General features: G+C 35.6%; 3 protein-coding genes across 4 annotated transcripts in view; 2 read left to right on the top strand and 1 right to left on the bottom strand.

Annotated features, from left to right (window-relative positions):
* LOC107662173 (monocarboxylate transporter 8) overlaps positions 1-1,711 on the bottom strand; it is a 54,474-nt gene extending 52,763 nt beyond the window's left edge. Inside the window, exon 1 of the mRNA XM_016452090.1 lies at positions 769-1,711. Coding sequence (XP_016307576.1) covers positions 769-1,174 — 406 coding nt within the window. The 5' untranslated portion in view covers positions 1,175-1,711. The remainder of the gene's footprint in view (positions 1-768) is intronic.
* A 6,297-nt stretch (positions 1,712-8,008) lies between these two features.
* On the top strand, positions 8,009-11,584 carry LOC107662172 (LRRN4 C-terminal-like protein). The gene is made up of 2 exons (XM_016452088.1): positions 8,009-8,069; positions 10,720-11,584. The coding sequence occupies exon 2, from the start codon at positions 10,727-10,729 to the stop codon at positions 11,444-11,446; it is 720 nt and encodes a 239-aa protein (XP_016307574.1). The 5' UTR covers positions 8,009-8,069; positions 10,720-10,726; the 3' UTR covers positions 11,447-11,584.
* A 2,912-nt stretch (positions 11,585-14,496) lies between these two features.
* Positions 14,497-15,581, top strand: part of LOC107662171 (protein transport protein Sec24B-like) — a 32,675-nt gene continuing 31,590 nt past the window's right edge. For both annotated transcript variants that reach the window (XM_016452087.1, XM_016452086.1), the window contains exon 1: positions 14,497-14,727. In XM_016452087.1, coding sequence (XP_016307573.1) covers positions 14,628-14,727 — 100 coding nt within the window. In that variant the 5' untranslated portion in view covers positions 14,497-14,627. The remainder of the gene's footprint in view (positions 14,728-15,581) is intronic.

Here is a 15,581-nt window from a genome sequence, read left to right as displayed (position 1 = left end):
AAAAATTCTACTCAGCTGTTTTCAACATAATAATAATAAATGTTTTTTGAGCAGCAAATCAGAATATTTGATTGATTTCTGAAGGATCATGTGACTGAAGTAATTGTGCTAAAAATTCAGCTTTGAAATCACAGGAATAAATTACATTTTAAAATATATTCAACTAGAAAGCAGTTATTTTAAATTGCAATAATATTTCACTATATTATTTTTATTGTATTTTTATTAAATAACTGCAGCCTTGGTGAGCATAGAGACTTCTCTCAAAAACATTTTGAACGGTAGTAAATACAGTATATATATTTTCCTCTCAGAAAGAAAGTAAAATGGGTTGTGAACATTATGTTGACTTATATAAAGTGCATGCAAAAAATGAGTACCAAAACAATTATGAGATGACATTCAGCTTTGAAATGACTCGGAAACTCATTCTCTGAATAGAAATATATTCATGAGGTCATGGGCTGTAAAGCTATCAGTCTGCGGCTGATCCCCTTCAACTTTACTAGGAAAAGTCCAGGCTTTGTGAATGTTCTCTAAGCCTTCTGAGTTCAATAAGGCACCACTACATACTTGAATTATACAAGAAGATTATATTTTTCAAAGGATTTATTTTTAATACAACCAGTGCTCTACCTGGCGCGGCCACCAGACTCTGGGGCTCGAAAAAACCGTTATGATCCCTTAAGCCTCTCAGGATCAAGCGTGCCTGCAATCTCCTTTCACCTCACACTTACAACACTTAGTGAAACACTGAAACACACTCACCCACTTTGAACTGAGACGCCTGGTCCGTCAGTTCCTGATGGTCTTTCACCAGCATCATGTGCAGAATCCCGAATGAGTTCTGGATGCCGAAAATCGAGCCGTTGCACCACGTAGCAGCGAACACCACGACCCAGCCGAAGCCCCCCTCCGGGGGAACGAACCCCGGTCCCGGGTGTGCGCCGGGCGGCGTCGCCGGACGCTTGTCGGGGCAGCCGGTTTGTATCGGCTGCACCGTGCTGTCCTCCGGGGCGAGCTTACACTCCTGTTCCTCGTACTCCTGCGGCTCTTTGTGCTCCACTGCAAGGTGCTCGGTATGTCCAGCCTGCGGTTCAGTGGTCGATTCTTCCGAAGCGGGTGTCCCGCTGGCTGCTGCTCCTGCAGTGTTCTCATTGCTTTCTGGGTGCATCCTGGATGCCAATGCGTTTCCAGAAGAAGAAGAAGAAGAACAGAAATAAATCCCCTCAAGATCTGAAACTAAGTCAATCTCGCGTCACTTTGCATGGATGATCACTCATAATCCGATCGATAATGCCCAAATCCTGTTATGAGAGATCACTCTTCATAATAAAGCAGCAGGACTTCCAGCAAACTGAGGAGAACACAGTGAGCGCGCGCTTTAAACCGAATCCAAAGCTCTTTGCTCTCGGTTCACATCCCTTTTATCGTGCACCGACTCCTCCTCTATCATTTGTTGAATATTTACACCGGATCCCGGTGGGCTGCTCTGCTCACTTCTGCACTGTTACAGTAAAACAGTGAAACGTTCCGAAACGCTCATTCTGCGAGAGCTACAATGTAACCACGCAGCGTTCTACACACACGTTATCGTCATCCCGCAGAAGTTATAATATAAACGTTATATAATCCGCAAGTGCGATAATGTGTCAATTAAACGTTCTGCGCAATGCAACAATTAAGAGTTCTAAAGAACAACGCATGAAGTAAACAATCACCACTGAGCAGATCCCGCTGGAGAAACGGATTTAAAATGCCACCGGCGCAGGATTACGGAAAGAACCGGATACCTGAGACCACCCCCCTCCTCCGTGGCTTCAGCCCGTCCCGCAATTGGCCTGAAACAAGGAAGCGCGCGAGGAACTGTACAGATGACACGAGGAGAGCAGATTTACAGTGTTATAGGTGCCTCCTGACACATTCACAACCAGTCAAACAAATGAAACCGAGAGCATCCGGTGAGCAATGCATTTGGTTTCCCGGCCGGTGCCGCAAGTGCACAATCCATCAATGCTAGTCAGAAATCAGACCGTTCCTGATTGGAAATGGGTCAAGGGCGTCGTTTTCAATGCTCTCCGTGACCGCGGATGAGAGTTTGGTCGGTGTAGACGGTGGCGTGCGTGGAATCGGTGCATATAGAGGCGGGTTTGGGAAGCCATGACGGGTTATTATGGTATGGAGGGGGAGGATCCGTGACGCGCTTCCCTGTACAGTAATGCCTCTAATCAAGTGACCAGAGGGACACATCCACACATCCTTCCATGCATAAGCCTATGTGTGCTTCCTTTATCCAGAAAAAAAACATTACATTACAAATACATTTTGGCAGATGCTTTTATCCAAAACTAATTAGAAAGTGTTTAAACTATATCTTTTTATTAAGATATGTGCTTTATCGCGACGCAACGCTCTTATAGCTGCACTATATGAACATGTTGCATAACTGTTTTGGTTTTGGAAATGCATCACCAAGGCTGAAGAAGTGCACTTAATATCTGACAATCCAATTATTTCTTCGTTTGCATATTTGCATGCGATTCTCCTCCAGCTGTTTTCTTTGTTAAATTTACAGTGCATTAATTATGCTTGAGTGATTTTGATAAATCTCAGGTGTAGGTAATGTATCGATTCCGATCGCAATGACCGCTGATGACCACTAGAGTGCAGCACAGATCAACATATGAGCCCTGAAGAAACGCATGAACAGAACTTTCAAAATAATCGGAATAAATAATTTTAGCGGAAGCGATGATTTGATAGCTATTTTCCTGACTGGCAGGATAACAGCATTCAATGGCTGACATTAAATCTTTTGACCCGTAGGGGCCGCGATCAGCTAAGATGCCGTTAAAGACCTTTTCGTTTTATTCGTTCAAAATTTTGAACAAATAAAGAGACAGAGTGAGATAAATTATTTATAAATTATTTTATATATGTATTTCATTATGAATATATTTTGTCAATTTAAACTTACAACAGAGAAACAAAAACATGCAAAAACGTAACAGGTTTATTTCTGTTATCACATATTCTTGGATGACATTCTTAATTCAAAGTACATTTTCACTCACAATGTTCCTGACTTCAGAGTGGATTATTAGCATTCACTGACAAGATGTTCCAGTTTTCTGTGAAAATTATTAGTTTGGCTTTGGTTGCAAATCTATTCAATCTTTTTTTTTTTTTTTTTTTACTTCAGAAAACGTTACATGGAAGTCTGTGCATAATAAACGTTTGGTACGAAAAACAGAAATAAAAAAAGGGAGAATGGAAAACATCTAGATGCAATTCTAAGTTCCTCTTCCCCATTCTGAGTATTTACTGTCGTTTTATTCAAAATCTAAACACATGAAATTCTGCCTGACACTGAGTTTTTGGAAATCTAGCTGGGTCAGGATGTCATATTAATGGATTTTAACCCGAATACCGAAAATAAACTGAAAATCAACATCTACCTACATGAGAGCTCCCCAAAAGAATATGAGCTCATTCATTTCATTTTTAGCCCAGATGCTGTAAAGAAACAACTATAGCATTTGACATGAGTGACAGCTCATTATCAGGGGATTATTGATACACACAGCCATGAGTTAGTGCTTGTGCTGAATAATTTATTCATTGAGCTGTGGGTGGATGTGTTAGTAATTCATGAGGGAAGCTCTGAGAAGAGCATTGCTTTACAGGGAACAATAGCATTTTCAATAACTCTCCTGTTACATAAAGATCTGAAGCATTTACAGTTTTTCTCAATTGCTTTGGCTCAATTCTCGAATGAAAAGAAACTGCTTTTATGATGTGTACAAATGACTAGATGATGTGGAGGTTGAACAAGTAGTTTTGAGAATTTCATTTCTGATTTGAGAAATGCACCAAAGCGACTGAGAAAAACTGTAATAGTTTACATTTACATTTATACATGTATTTATTATGTATGTTGTATATTATTTAAATTTTTTATTGTACTCATAGAAACGTGTAGGGGAATCTTTTGATTTGGGCCAGTAATAAATCACCTAGCAACCACCCAGAACAGTCTAGAAATTCATAGCAACACCTTGGCAACTGTGGCAGTGAGTTTTGCGAGGCAAAATCTAGTTTTCTGTCTTCTGTCCCACAGACTCTATTAGTAAAATATGGTTTCATACTCTGGTCAATATCATGACATGTGCTTTCTGAAATTTAAGACATGTTTTCTTTTCCTGTGACGTCTACATCTCAGTGGAATCAGACTGGAGTGTGAGACTGGAGCAGGGGTCAGGAGTTCTTGAGGCCTGCTCTTTCCCTATGGATTCAGATTGTTTTAATAGTATGTAGTGGAGAGAGAGTGGGAGACTGAATGCCGGGGGTCTTCAGGAAGCAGTGGGTGGAAGAATAAGACATGAACTCCAGTGCCAAAGTGTTTGCCTCATCAAATGAAAACCAGTCTGGCTGTTATGTCAGTATTTTGACTGTAACGTAAGCGAGTGAATTCAGCGCAATCAAATATCTGTCTGTCCATCTGAGAATGTGTTAACTGCCCTTCTGACAACTTTACCATAGAAACCACAGTAATGGTTTCTGTAGGAGTCATTCTGTTTGGACCATGCAGGGCATGTCGTGATATGCGGAAGAAGTCACAAGATCTTGCATGTACCAGTATGTTTTGAGTCAAAAACAAATACCTAAAGTTTACTTAAAGCACAAATACTTAATACACACTGCTAGTCACAAGTTTGAAATAATAAAAAACAATTCAAAGCTCACTAAGGCTGCGTTAATTTGATCAAAATACAGCAAAAAATGGGAAATATTATTAAAATAAAAAAATGTTCAAAGCTCACTAAGGCTGCGTTAATTTGATCAAAATACAGCAAAAAATGGGAAATATTATTAAAATAAAAATTTTTTTTTATGTGAATATATATTTAAATGTCATTTATTTCTGTGATCAAAGCTGAATTTTCAGCATCATTACTCCAGTCTTCAGTGTCACATGATCTTTCAGAAATCATGCTAATATGCTGATTTTCCGCTCAATTATTATCAAATATCAGCAGTGGTTTTTATGATTATCAGTGTTGAAAATATTTTTGCTGCTTAATATTTTTGTGGTAACAGTGATTCTTTTTATTTCAAGATTCTTTGATGAATAAAAAGTTCAATAAAAAGCATTTATCTATTTGAAATAGAAATCTTTTGTAACATAAATGTTTTATTGTCACATTTGATCACTTTGCATCAGAATAAATTAAATTTCAAAATATATTTTTGATCAAATTAATGCAGCCTTGCTGAGCATTAAAGATTTCTTTCAAAAAACGTAAAACATCTTATATCAAACTTTTGATTGCTAGTGCATGCCTTTGATTAGTTGATTGATTCCAAATTCTAAAAGAATGGTTGAAGAATGTTTTTTTTTTTTTTCCATTTCTGCTGTTTCATGAATTGTTTTGTGCTTTGTAATTATTTTATTGCTTAAGGTTGTTCAGTGGTGGTTCCCATTGGACTGGACTTGTGACAAAAGGTCAGTGTGTGTTCAATGAACTTCATCTTTTTTTCCTGAGCAATATGGTGAAAATAGCTTGTTTGTAGTGAAAGCTTTAAGGTTTGTGTCTGTGTAGAATTTGACTTTCAAAAATAAACCCACCTGTAGTGATAACAGAGAGAATTAGCCCCGACCTCCCCTATATAGTGAGCAAAAACAGGATTGTCAATGTTGAGACATTGAATATGTTTTGTCTTCCTGATCACACACACAGACATGACCATACATGCCTGACACAGATTTTTTCACCGTGATATTGTGACTCATGTCGCTGTCTGTGAGATGTTTCTGAGTCAAGATGTGGGCCTGAACGAGAACCAACAATCTCATTCTCATGTTCAGCACGACTGCATCCACAACCTCACTGTAAATGCCTTGCAACATGGAAAAAAGTAAAAAGTTATGTGGCTCTTAAATGGTAATGAAACCCATATAAGGACGGGTTTCCTCTTCCCCTCGGCCTGGAAAGCACAACAATGGGGGTCAATAGAAATGAATATCAGCCGTCTAGTTCGCTCTCTCTCTCTGTCATGGCTCATGCTCTGCTGGACATATACAATTATAGAGGAGAGGAATGTGAAGTGGAGCAAATAATGAGCTGAGACTTTGTACATCGCAGCTTTTGTAATAAACAGGGCTTTTTAAAGGCAGTTCGACCAAAAAGAACATTGTTTCAGTTAGTTTATTTACTCTCACGTTTTTCCAAACCAGTATTATGTTATTTTTCCATGAAGCACAAAATGAGAATTATTGAAGAATCTTTGCGCAGCTCTTTGCCACATCGTGACGGATCATAATGACCATGTCCATTAAAAATAACACCATGAAAATAGTCAAGTCATTATTCACTGAAAATGATGCCCGTACTTATGTCCATACTTTCTTCTGCACTGAAAGCTCCTGTCGCCAAGTCAAATTCCTTGTGTATGTAAACATACTTGGTAATAAAGATCTTTCTGACTTCTGACTTTCTGAAAAATGTTCCTCTGTTGCAAATCTCATTTTCCATTCTGCATATTTAAACACAGAAAAATTGAAAAATTAAAATGAAAAAAAAAAGACAGAATTTATTGTTGAACAGTTTTCACTCCGAAATTAGTACAAGTAACACATTGGAATTTTGTAGTAGAAAAACTGAAATAGTATTTTCTTGTATATAAATAAAAATTAAAAAAAATTATTCTACATTGTAAAAGTTCGTTTTGGAATTGTATATATAAACACTGTATATGTAAAAAAAATTATAAACAATTCACTCAAAAATTGCTAGTAAATTTCAGAAATAGTTACAAAGAAACGGCAAAGAACGTGAAAATTTGAAGTAGAAAGAAGACTAAGAAAATAGTATTTTCTGGTAAAAAGTACTCTAATCAGTTTTATTTGCAACTTTGAAAATGAATTATTACAGTGTAAAAGTTCGTTTTGGAATCAGACATTAATTCTTAGCTCAATTAAAGATAAAGATTTTAGTGATTAACAACTTAAATATGAAAATATATTGAATACGAAAACTCAATGAACACAAAAGTTTTATTTTAGTATCACTTTTATAGTTTCTGTTAACATTTTGAACTAAATTTTGTTTTAGTTTCTGTTTCCACTTTAATTTTAGATAATTCCACTTTAAATTTAAATAACTGATTTTTATTTGTTTTTGAATGTTTGTATATTTTTATGAATATTAGTTACATATATACACCATGTTAAACTAAACAAAAATGAGGAATGTTGACTTACAATTTGAGTTGAATTACTGAAATAAATGAACTTTTCCACGACATTCTAATTTATTGAAATGCACCTGTATAGCTAAAATAAAATAAAAAGTTGAAAAATTGGAAAAAAAACAGAAGTAAACAAAATTACAAATTCTTAAACTAAAGTTAAAATGAAAACTGAAATTCTAAAAACAGATGCTCATTCAAATTTTAATAAAATACTGTAATAGTATATAAATAGTAGCCTACTAAAATAACTTTGTAGCTGCTTTGATATTTAGATACTGTTAGTAATTTGGTAAAATTCAGAGATAAAATTGTGTTTTAAAAATATTCTACATTTAAATATATTTGATCTTATTTCATTTCATGAAGTTCACATTTTTTTATGGTTTTAGTTTTATAATAACCCTGACACGCCTGCACATACACGCAGAGTATGGGACACCCAGATGAGTTCCAGCATGTCTCCTGTTGCTCCTGCTGGAGAAATTAACATGCAGAGCAGCACAAAACTCAGCGGGACTCACAAACACACTTGAAAGGAGCCGAGAGAGGGACGTGGGGAGGGGGATAGCATTGAGTGCCGAAGAGAGTCCTGGAGAGAGACTCAGCGCGACAAGAAATGTTGCAAGCCAAAAAGAGTGAGGCAGGACGGTGGGAGGCCGGCAGATGGGTGAGGGGGTGTACAGAGGGAGGGGCTTTAGTGGAAAGAAAAAAGGGAAGGTGAAGGGGAAGAATGCATTAGACTGAGAGAAAATAAACCAGAAGTCTGATCTCATTCAAGACGTGAGCAGAAAACCATTCAGACTGCTGTCAAACAGGTACGCTGAGCATTTTTACTACAGTTTTACTGACGCTGAGGCTACATGTTGCCATGATGATCAGTATAATAGGAACTGTAATAGTGGACTAATAGTGTGGTATTTTATGATGGGAACCACCCAAACACTACAGCAGCTACTGCAGATATTGTGACTATACTGTCAAACTTTGATAAATCTTGGAATAATGGATAATTCTAAATAAATATTTTTGAAATAATCAGTGTACCTTTTAAAACTTTTTTTAAATAATTATTTTATGTAATTAATTGAATCATTTTTAATATACTTTTAATGTTTAGTAAAATAAGCCATTGAGTATTATAGTTTTTCAAAATATTTTTTAATTTGTTTTTATTTTTGTATTTTTCTTTTTCCTTTCAATTTAAATATTAATCATATGATAATATATATAATATTTTAATTCAGTGTAGTGTTTTATTATTTTTATTATTAGTTTAAGTTTTTATTTGAACATTTTTTTTATTATTCAATTATTTTATTTTGTTATTTTTAGATGCTATTTTGAATTCATTTATTTTTTTTATTTTTGCATTTTCCATTTTCTGGGTTGGAAACAGTTTAAGGTTATTATCGTTAACTAAATCTACAACTATAAAAAATGTTACTTTAAATAAAATAAGTGGTACCTGAAATTAAATAAATATAATATTTAAAAAAAAAAAGTCATTTGGTTTAACTTGTACTAAAATAGCTAAAACTAAAACCTAAAACTAAAAAAAATAATAAATACTTTATAGACATATTTAAACAAATATTTAAACAAAACAAATATTGATAAATCTAATAAAAATGAAAAACCAAGAAAATTACTGAAACTTTAACTAAAATAAAATACTTCAAAATAACAACAAAAAAATAGTATTTCAATTAAAATAAAATAACACTGATAAAATAGCATTTTATTTCTGTATATTTGTGTATTTCTTTAAAAACATCCTTAAAAAAATAAACCTTTATGAAATTTACTATCAAATTCAAAGTGAAAATTGCTTCTACACTTTTGTGTGTGTGTGTGTGTGTGTGTGTGTGTAAGTTAAATGAAAATCAGAAATGCTGTTTTGGCAAGTAGCTGGAATAAAAGCAAATGTATTTCCAGCTATTTTTTCATTTTTATATTTTTATACTTTATATTAGAGTTAATAATTATTTATTTTATTTCAAGTCACAAAAAAATGTGTTTTTATGGTTTTAGTTTTAGTTATCTCTGGCAACAACTATAACAATATCTACACTGTTTTTGCCCATGCATTATTGTCAGGGCGATGTTAAGATGTTATGAGCTGTTAAGCGTGTTGTTATGCCATTGCTAGAGAATTGATTAGTCATTAGAGTCAGTCATCAAGTCTTTATGAAGTATCTTCTGGTTTATACATAGGCCTGGGTTCTTCCTTCAGTGTTTCGGTTTCTATTTTGTTACACCAGGTAGAAATTGTTAGTCTGATCACTTAGTATCCCCTAGCAGCAGTAACTTTTTGGTTGTTGTTGATCCAAGTGTGTATCTTTATTGGATGTGAATTTTCAGCAAGCTGGCATCAATCAGGGACAAGGACTTCTCTTTCACTTTCTGGCTTTAGTCGGGTTCCCACGGTAACTGTCAGGCGGTTGTTGTTGATCCAAGTGTGTATCTTTATTGGATGTGAATTTTCAGCAAGCTGGCATCAATCAGGGACCAGGACTTCTCTTTCACTTTCTGGCTTTAGTCGGGTTCCCACGGTAACTGTCAGGAGCTGCCTTGAGATTCATTCCACTGCGATGTGTGTGAGTGGAGCCCAGTGTGTGTCCTGTGTTAAAAATACATCCTCATGTTTAGTTTGACTTTAATTCTCTCCAGACGGAACATTCAGGCTGTTTGTTTGCTCACAGAGAAAGACTTTTGAAAGACGGATGGAAACAGTTTAAGGTGAACATGAAATGACGTTAGTCAGGATTATTATTGTTAACTTAAACTATAACCATAAAACATTTTTTACTGAAATAAAACATTTAAAAAAAAATATTTCAGTTAGGCTGCTTGCCAAAGCAACATTTCTCATTTTCATTTGGTTTAACTTGATGTTCCAAAATAACTAAAACTAAAACCAAACACTCTACAAACATATATAGATAGTAATAAAAATGAAAAAAAAAAAAACAAGAAAATAACTAAAGCTTTAACTAAACTAAAATAAAATCTTATTCAAGATAATAACAAAAAAACTATAATAGCATCACAATGAAAATAAAATAACGCTGATAAAATAATATTTTATTTACGTATGTTTGAGTATTTCATTAAAAACATCCTATAAGTCGGCACCAATTGCCTCGTGGTTTGTGCGTCGACATACAGCGCAACTGCGACCCGAGTTTTTTCTTTTTCTTCAATTCATTTCATATTCTTGTGAAAAAGAATATAATAGGATTGATAGGGATAGGGAGCTGAAAAGTCATTTCATTTTTTATATTGATTTTTGTTATTGCAATGACACACAACAATGAATTGTTCAGAAGAGCAGGAGCTTTTATTATGCACTTAACAGGGTCAAATTTGATCTTATGTTCTTTAATTTGTTCTTATGTCCAGTTTATTTATGTTCTGAATGGAGCTGCTAAAAATGAACTTTAACTGTAACTTTATCTGTTTCAGGATCAAGATGTTGCTGGTGTCACAGGTCATGTCCCTCCTCCTCCTCCTCCTCCTCCTCTGTGTGATGGAGCTCGTCTGTGCCACATCTGTCAGTCCTTCACTGCATCAGCCTCCTCTCACACGTGTTCGCATTATTGAAGTCGAGGACGACTACGATGAAGAAAGTTCAATGACGCGCGCGCCCCAGTCTCCAGGGGTCACGACCTCTCGTGTAATCCGCCGACCTTGTGATTATGACCCCTGTGCGGTTCAAACGACCCCTTGCGACAAGATTTCAGCCGAGACGGGCTGCCTCTGTCCTGGGCTGACGGGGCCTGAGGAGAGACCCGAGGCTCCGGAGCTCCGGGAGGTGAAGCTGGACGGATCCGGGGAAGTCTTTGTGCACTGGTGCGCTCCTCGCTCCACCATCACCCATTATGAGGTCACACTGAAAGATGGAAACAAGCAGCTGGTTTTCGGAGAATATTTAAGAAACGGTGCCGTACCCGGACTGAAAGTCGGGGAGATGGTGTGCGTGGCGGCCGGGAATCAAGCGGGACTCAGCGAGAAGTCGTGTGCACGATATGAGTCGCCGCAACCCGACCAGGCGGCTGTGAGCGCAGGGATCATCGCGGGGAGCGTCGCGCTCGCCGTTGTACTGTGGAGACAAAGGACGTGTCGGAAAGGTAGGATGGGAGACACCGAGGGCCTCGGAAATCCTTCATACACCAATGACGGAGCACTGTGATGAGGAAACAAATGCATGGAGAATGACACAAGCTGCAAAGAGTTTTGTACAAGTGCACTATCGGTCAAAAGACTGGAATAATTATGTTTTTTGTTTTTTTTGTTTTCAAAAAAGTCCCTTCTGCTCAGCAGTGCTGCATTTATTTAATTAAAAATACAGTAATAATTGTGAAACATTATTGCAATTTAAAATAACTATTTTCTATTTTAATATATTTTCAAATGTATTCCTGTGAGTCAAAGCCGAATTTTCAGCATCATTACTCCAGTTTTCAGTGTCACATGATCCTTCAGAAATCATTCTAATATGCTGATTTGATGCTCAAGAAACATTTTTTATTATTATGATTACTGAAAACAGTTCATGTTTGTGTGGAAACCGAGATACATTTTATTTTGTATGATTCTTTTATAAATGTAAAGTTCAAAAAACAGCATTTATTTTATACATATAACTTAATTATTCTAAACTTTTGGCTTGTCGTGTATATAGTGAACAGTTATTGTGCACCTGACTGAAAATAATGCACTCTGTTTTAGGTTCAGTACTAAACTGCTGTGATTGGTTCGGAATTATTTTTATTGTGAGATTGTGAGTGATTTGAATGTTTGAAGTCAAAATGGAATCAAATCTCTTTACTTTCATAATTCGCATTAAGTGCTCTTCATGTGTGCTATTCATCAGTGCACATTAGTCCGAGGAAAATAATATTTGCATTTGCAAATCTCTCATCAAAAAAAATCATCGCTCCACTTCTGAAATGACTTTCCAAAAAGCTTGAATGCATTCAAATACAAAACACTTATCACATCAGTTCCTGACAGACAAAATAAGCCCTGTGGTTCATTGTATTGTTTTTGAATAACTAAATATAATTTTCACTCAAATATGTCACATAATGGAAGTAAAATGTGTTTTGATTGTGATTTTTGCTGACTTTAACACTACTAATGGTTCTATAGCACTTAGGAAGCCTGGAGCTTCATTAAGCTAGACAGGGTTTTACAAAATATCTGTTGTACAGCTACTTTTACTTAGAAAGTATGTTTAACTATTTTAAAGATTATTGATAATGTTTTAACAATAAAGATATTTTAATTGCTTTTACTTGACTGAGTTTGTTGTTTATTCATACATGCATAAATGCATGTTTTATTTATAAAAGTGACTGTTACTCAGATTGAAGAAGTGGTTGCTCTTGCAGTGTGGTTGTTATGTATGCTGCCAGTATATATAAAGTGATTCTCTGGTAACATGGAAGGAACTACGTCTAATCTGATGAAGTGGCATCATTGAGCAACGATGAATCAAGCACTCGTAACAGATTCAGTGACAGTTATTTTCCATCCAGCTTTGTCAATCATTCCTTCCTGTTGCTACCTACTAATCTCAGTTTATTGCTATTATGTGAGTGATACTTGCCTCCAGCACAGACACAGAGTGTTGTCTTCTTGGCAAAAGGGAGTGGCATTTATTACTCAGAAGTCATAGCATAGATAAGTATGATAAATAATACATCATGAAATAACTATAACCCCAAATAAGCAAATATAAGAGTGAAATGTAAACTCTTCAGCATTAATACTATGGATGAAAACGTCTTGTAAAATGTGCTCACTGGTGCTTTTGTAAAGATCAACAGTCAAGACCATCAAGTATGGTAATTTCGGCCCAAAACCCATGGTTGCACTGGTCTGGATATCTGGGCCATGACTATGACTAATATGACTATAAGACATTTAAAGCAACAGATTAATTAGTCAATCTGTATGGTGCAATTACTTACGTTTTGTTATAAACACTAATTAAATTCCTCTTTCTGTCATCTAAATATAGCCTACATCTTATGCTTTAGATAAATAAATTAAACTGTAATAATTTCAGGAGACATACTGATCCCAGATTGGAGTTTAACTGGAGGTCAAAAGGACGTTAATTTAAAAAGAAAAAAACACATTCCTTACACACCATGGGACCAGGAGGGGATGTTATACAATGTTTATTGCCACTGTAGCCTTTGACTCGCTCAGATGGGGCTGGAAAGATGAGTAATATTCAGAAAATATTATCAGTTTGACTGCACTAACACTATTGGATGAGAACACAAAAACTTGTGTTCAAAAAACTTAAAAACTGAATTGAATGACACTATTGTCTTCTGTAGAACTGTTTTTTGAAGTCATTTCATAATTGATTACCTTTTTAACACTTACACTGGATTGAATCAACACTGAATCTAAATTGCGCTGAATAATGACATTATTGCCCTCTGCTTTATAGCTTAATTGAATTAATTTCATAATTGATGTTCATTACGTTAAATTAAATAAACTTATATTTATTATATAATAAAATTATATAGAAAATATATAGAAAATTAATAGAAAATGAAACTTATTCCAGATAGCTGGCAAGGCAACATTTCTCATTTTTGTTTAGTTTAGGTAACTAACACAACTGAAACTACATAAACTAAAACTAACAAATAAATACAATAAATACTACATACACATTTAAATAGGCTACTATATAGCCATTTAGTTCTGATATTAAATACTCACTTTTACAACTTTACAGCTGAAATTGGAGTTGTTTCAAAATTGTTGAATTGCTGAATCACTGTGAAGCTGATTTCAAATCTGTAATATTGTACAACACGCTTTATAAATGTGGGGGAAATGTCAATGAACCGAACCCAACTCATTTGTAGTCAATTGGCGTAGAACACGACAATTTTTAGCTGTTAATATTTATATTTTTCCAGCATTTAACGAAATGTACACAGATGTAAGTTGTAACAATAAAGCACAAATGTCTCCTTTTAAATACAGTATCTTTACCAGCGAGTAATGATGGATCAGATCTCTCAAGATGAGCCACCTGCTTGTACTACAAAATACATCTTTAATTTTGGACAAAAAGGCAATTTTTTCGGGTGCTTCGCTTTGTTTGTTTCTGTTTTAATTTAATTTTATTTAATTTTATTTTATTCTTTTATTTTATTTTATTAAGACTTTTATTTTGAAGAGCTGTCAGTGACGCCTCTACAGATCTCTGGATTCCCCGGCCCGTGATCAGCACCGTTAGTTAGTCAGACAAACCCTGCGCTCAGCTGTGGGCAGGTCGATGGAGACCCACAACTGGTGACAGCGTTGTATACTCTCGGAGCACTCGGATAGAGATGTCCACACAGGGTTACGCGAATCCGAACTCGTCCGTGAATAATTACAGCATGAGTTCCACTCAAAACGGAGGCGGAGCGGCGGCGCCGTGTCAGAACGGTACGGGATTAAAGCGAAACCTCCTGAGCTAACACCAATATCACATTCAAATGCAAAGATAACTGGCTAAGTGTTGAGCTAAAATGCTAACAGCTAAATTAAGTTGCTACATGCTAAAATCCTAGTAAAACCCACTTTAAAAAGATAAGCTAGGTTAGCTACGTTAGCTAAAGGCCTAAGCCTAGCTAAGCACCTGTCATCTGCGTCTTTGGGGTGGGGACTTCGACCGCGACAGATCACAGTATTACAGGAACATTTTTCTGTCCTTGTCATTAAAATCGTATAACGTTAACAGCTTAGATGTGTTTTAATGAGGATTAAAGTCAGTGTGCTTTCATCTCCTGTCATTAGCCCGTTAGCGGCTAGTTCAGTTCAGGTAGCTCAGTTGTTATTTTTCTCGTTTTAAAGGCTTAAAGGTCCGAGTTATTATCTGTTAAGACTAACTTAACGTTACCTGAATTGGGAATTTAAATATGTCACTGTCTTGATTGTATGTCTTATTATAGTTATTTATTTATTTAGTTATACTTATTTATTAGTTGCAAGCTGAGTTCGCATAACTGCGCATATCTGGCGCAGATTTCAGCAGAATGTGGTAAATATTTCCCAAATATGACCAAATAGCCAACATTTATTGTTTAATTTCTTAAAACACGTTTGAATGTAATTTTACACAGCTTTTATGAGATTATGCGAATGTGAGCTGTACTTTATATTACGTGAACATAATTTTGGCAATGTTACAGTTAAACTGCGTTAATAACAGTTTGTTTTGTATTTTCTAATTAGGGCTGCACGATTAATCGCATGCGATATTTAACGCGCATCTTATCAGTAAAGCCGGTTCTGTAATC

The sequence above is a fragment of the Sinocyclocheilus anshuiensis genome, unplaced genomic scaffold (assembly GCF_001515605.1).
Source record: "Sinocyclocheilus anshuiensis isolate Anshui unplaced genomic scaffold, SAMN03320099.WGS_v1.1 scaffold1120, whole genome shotgun sequence".
Classification (NCBI taxonomy): Eukaryota; Metazoa; Chordata; class Actinopteri; order Cypriniformes; family Cyprinidae; genus Sinocyclocheilus; species Sinocyclocheilus anshuiensis.
This window is presented reverse-complemented; position numbering and strand designations above follow the sequence as displayed.

Excerpts from the sequence above, each read along its gene's own strand:
- LOC107662172 (XM_016452088.1), top strand. The coding sequence starts at position 10,727 with ATGTTGCTGGTGTCACAGGTCATGTCCCTCCTCCTCCTCCTCCTCCTC.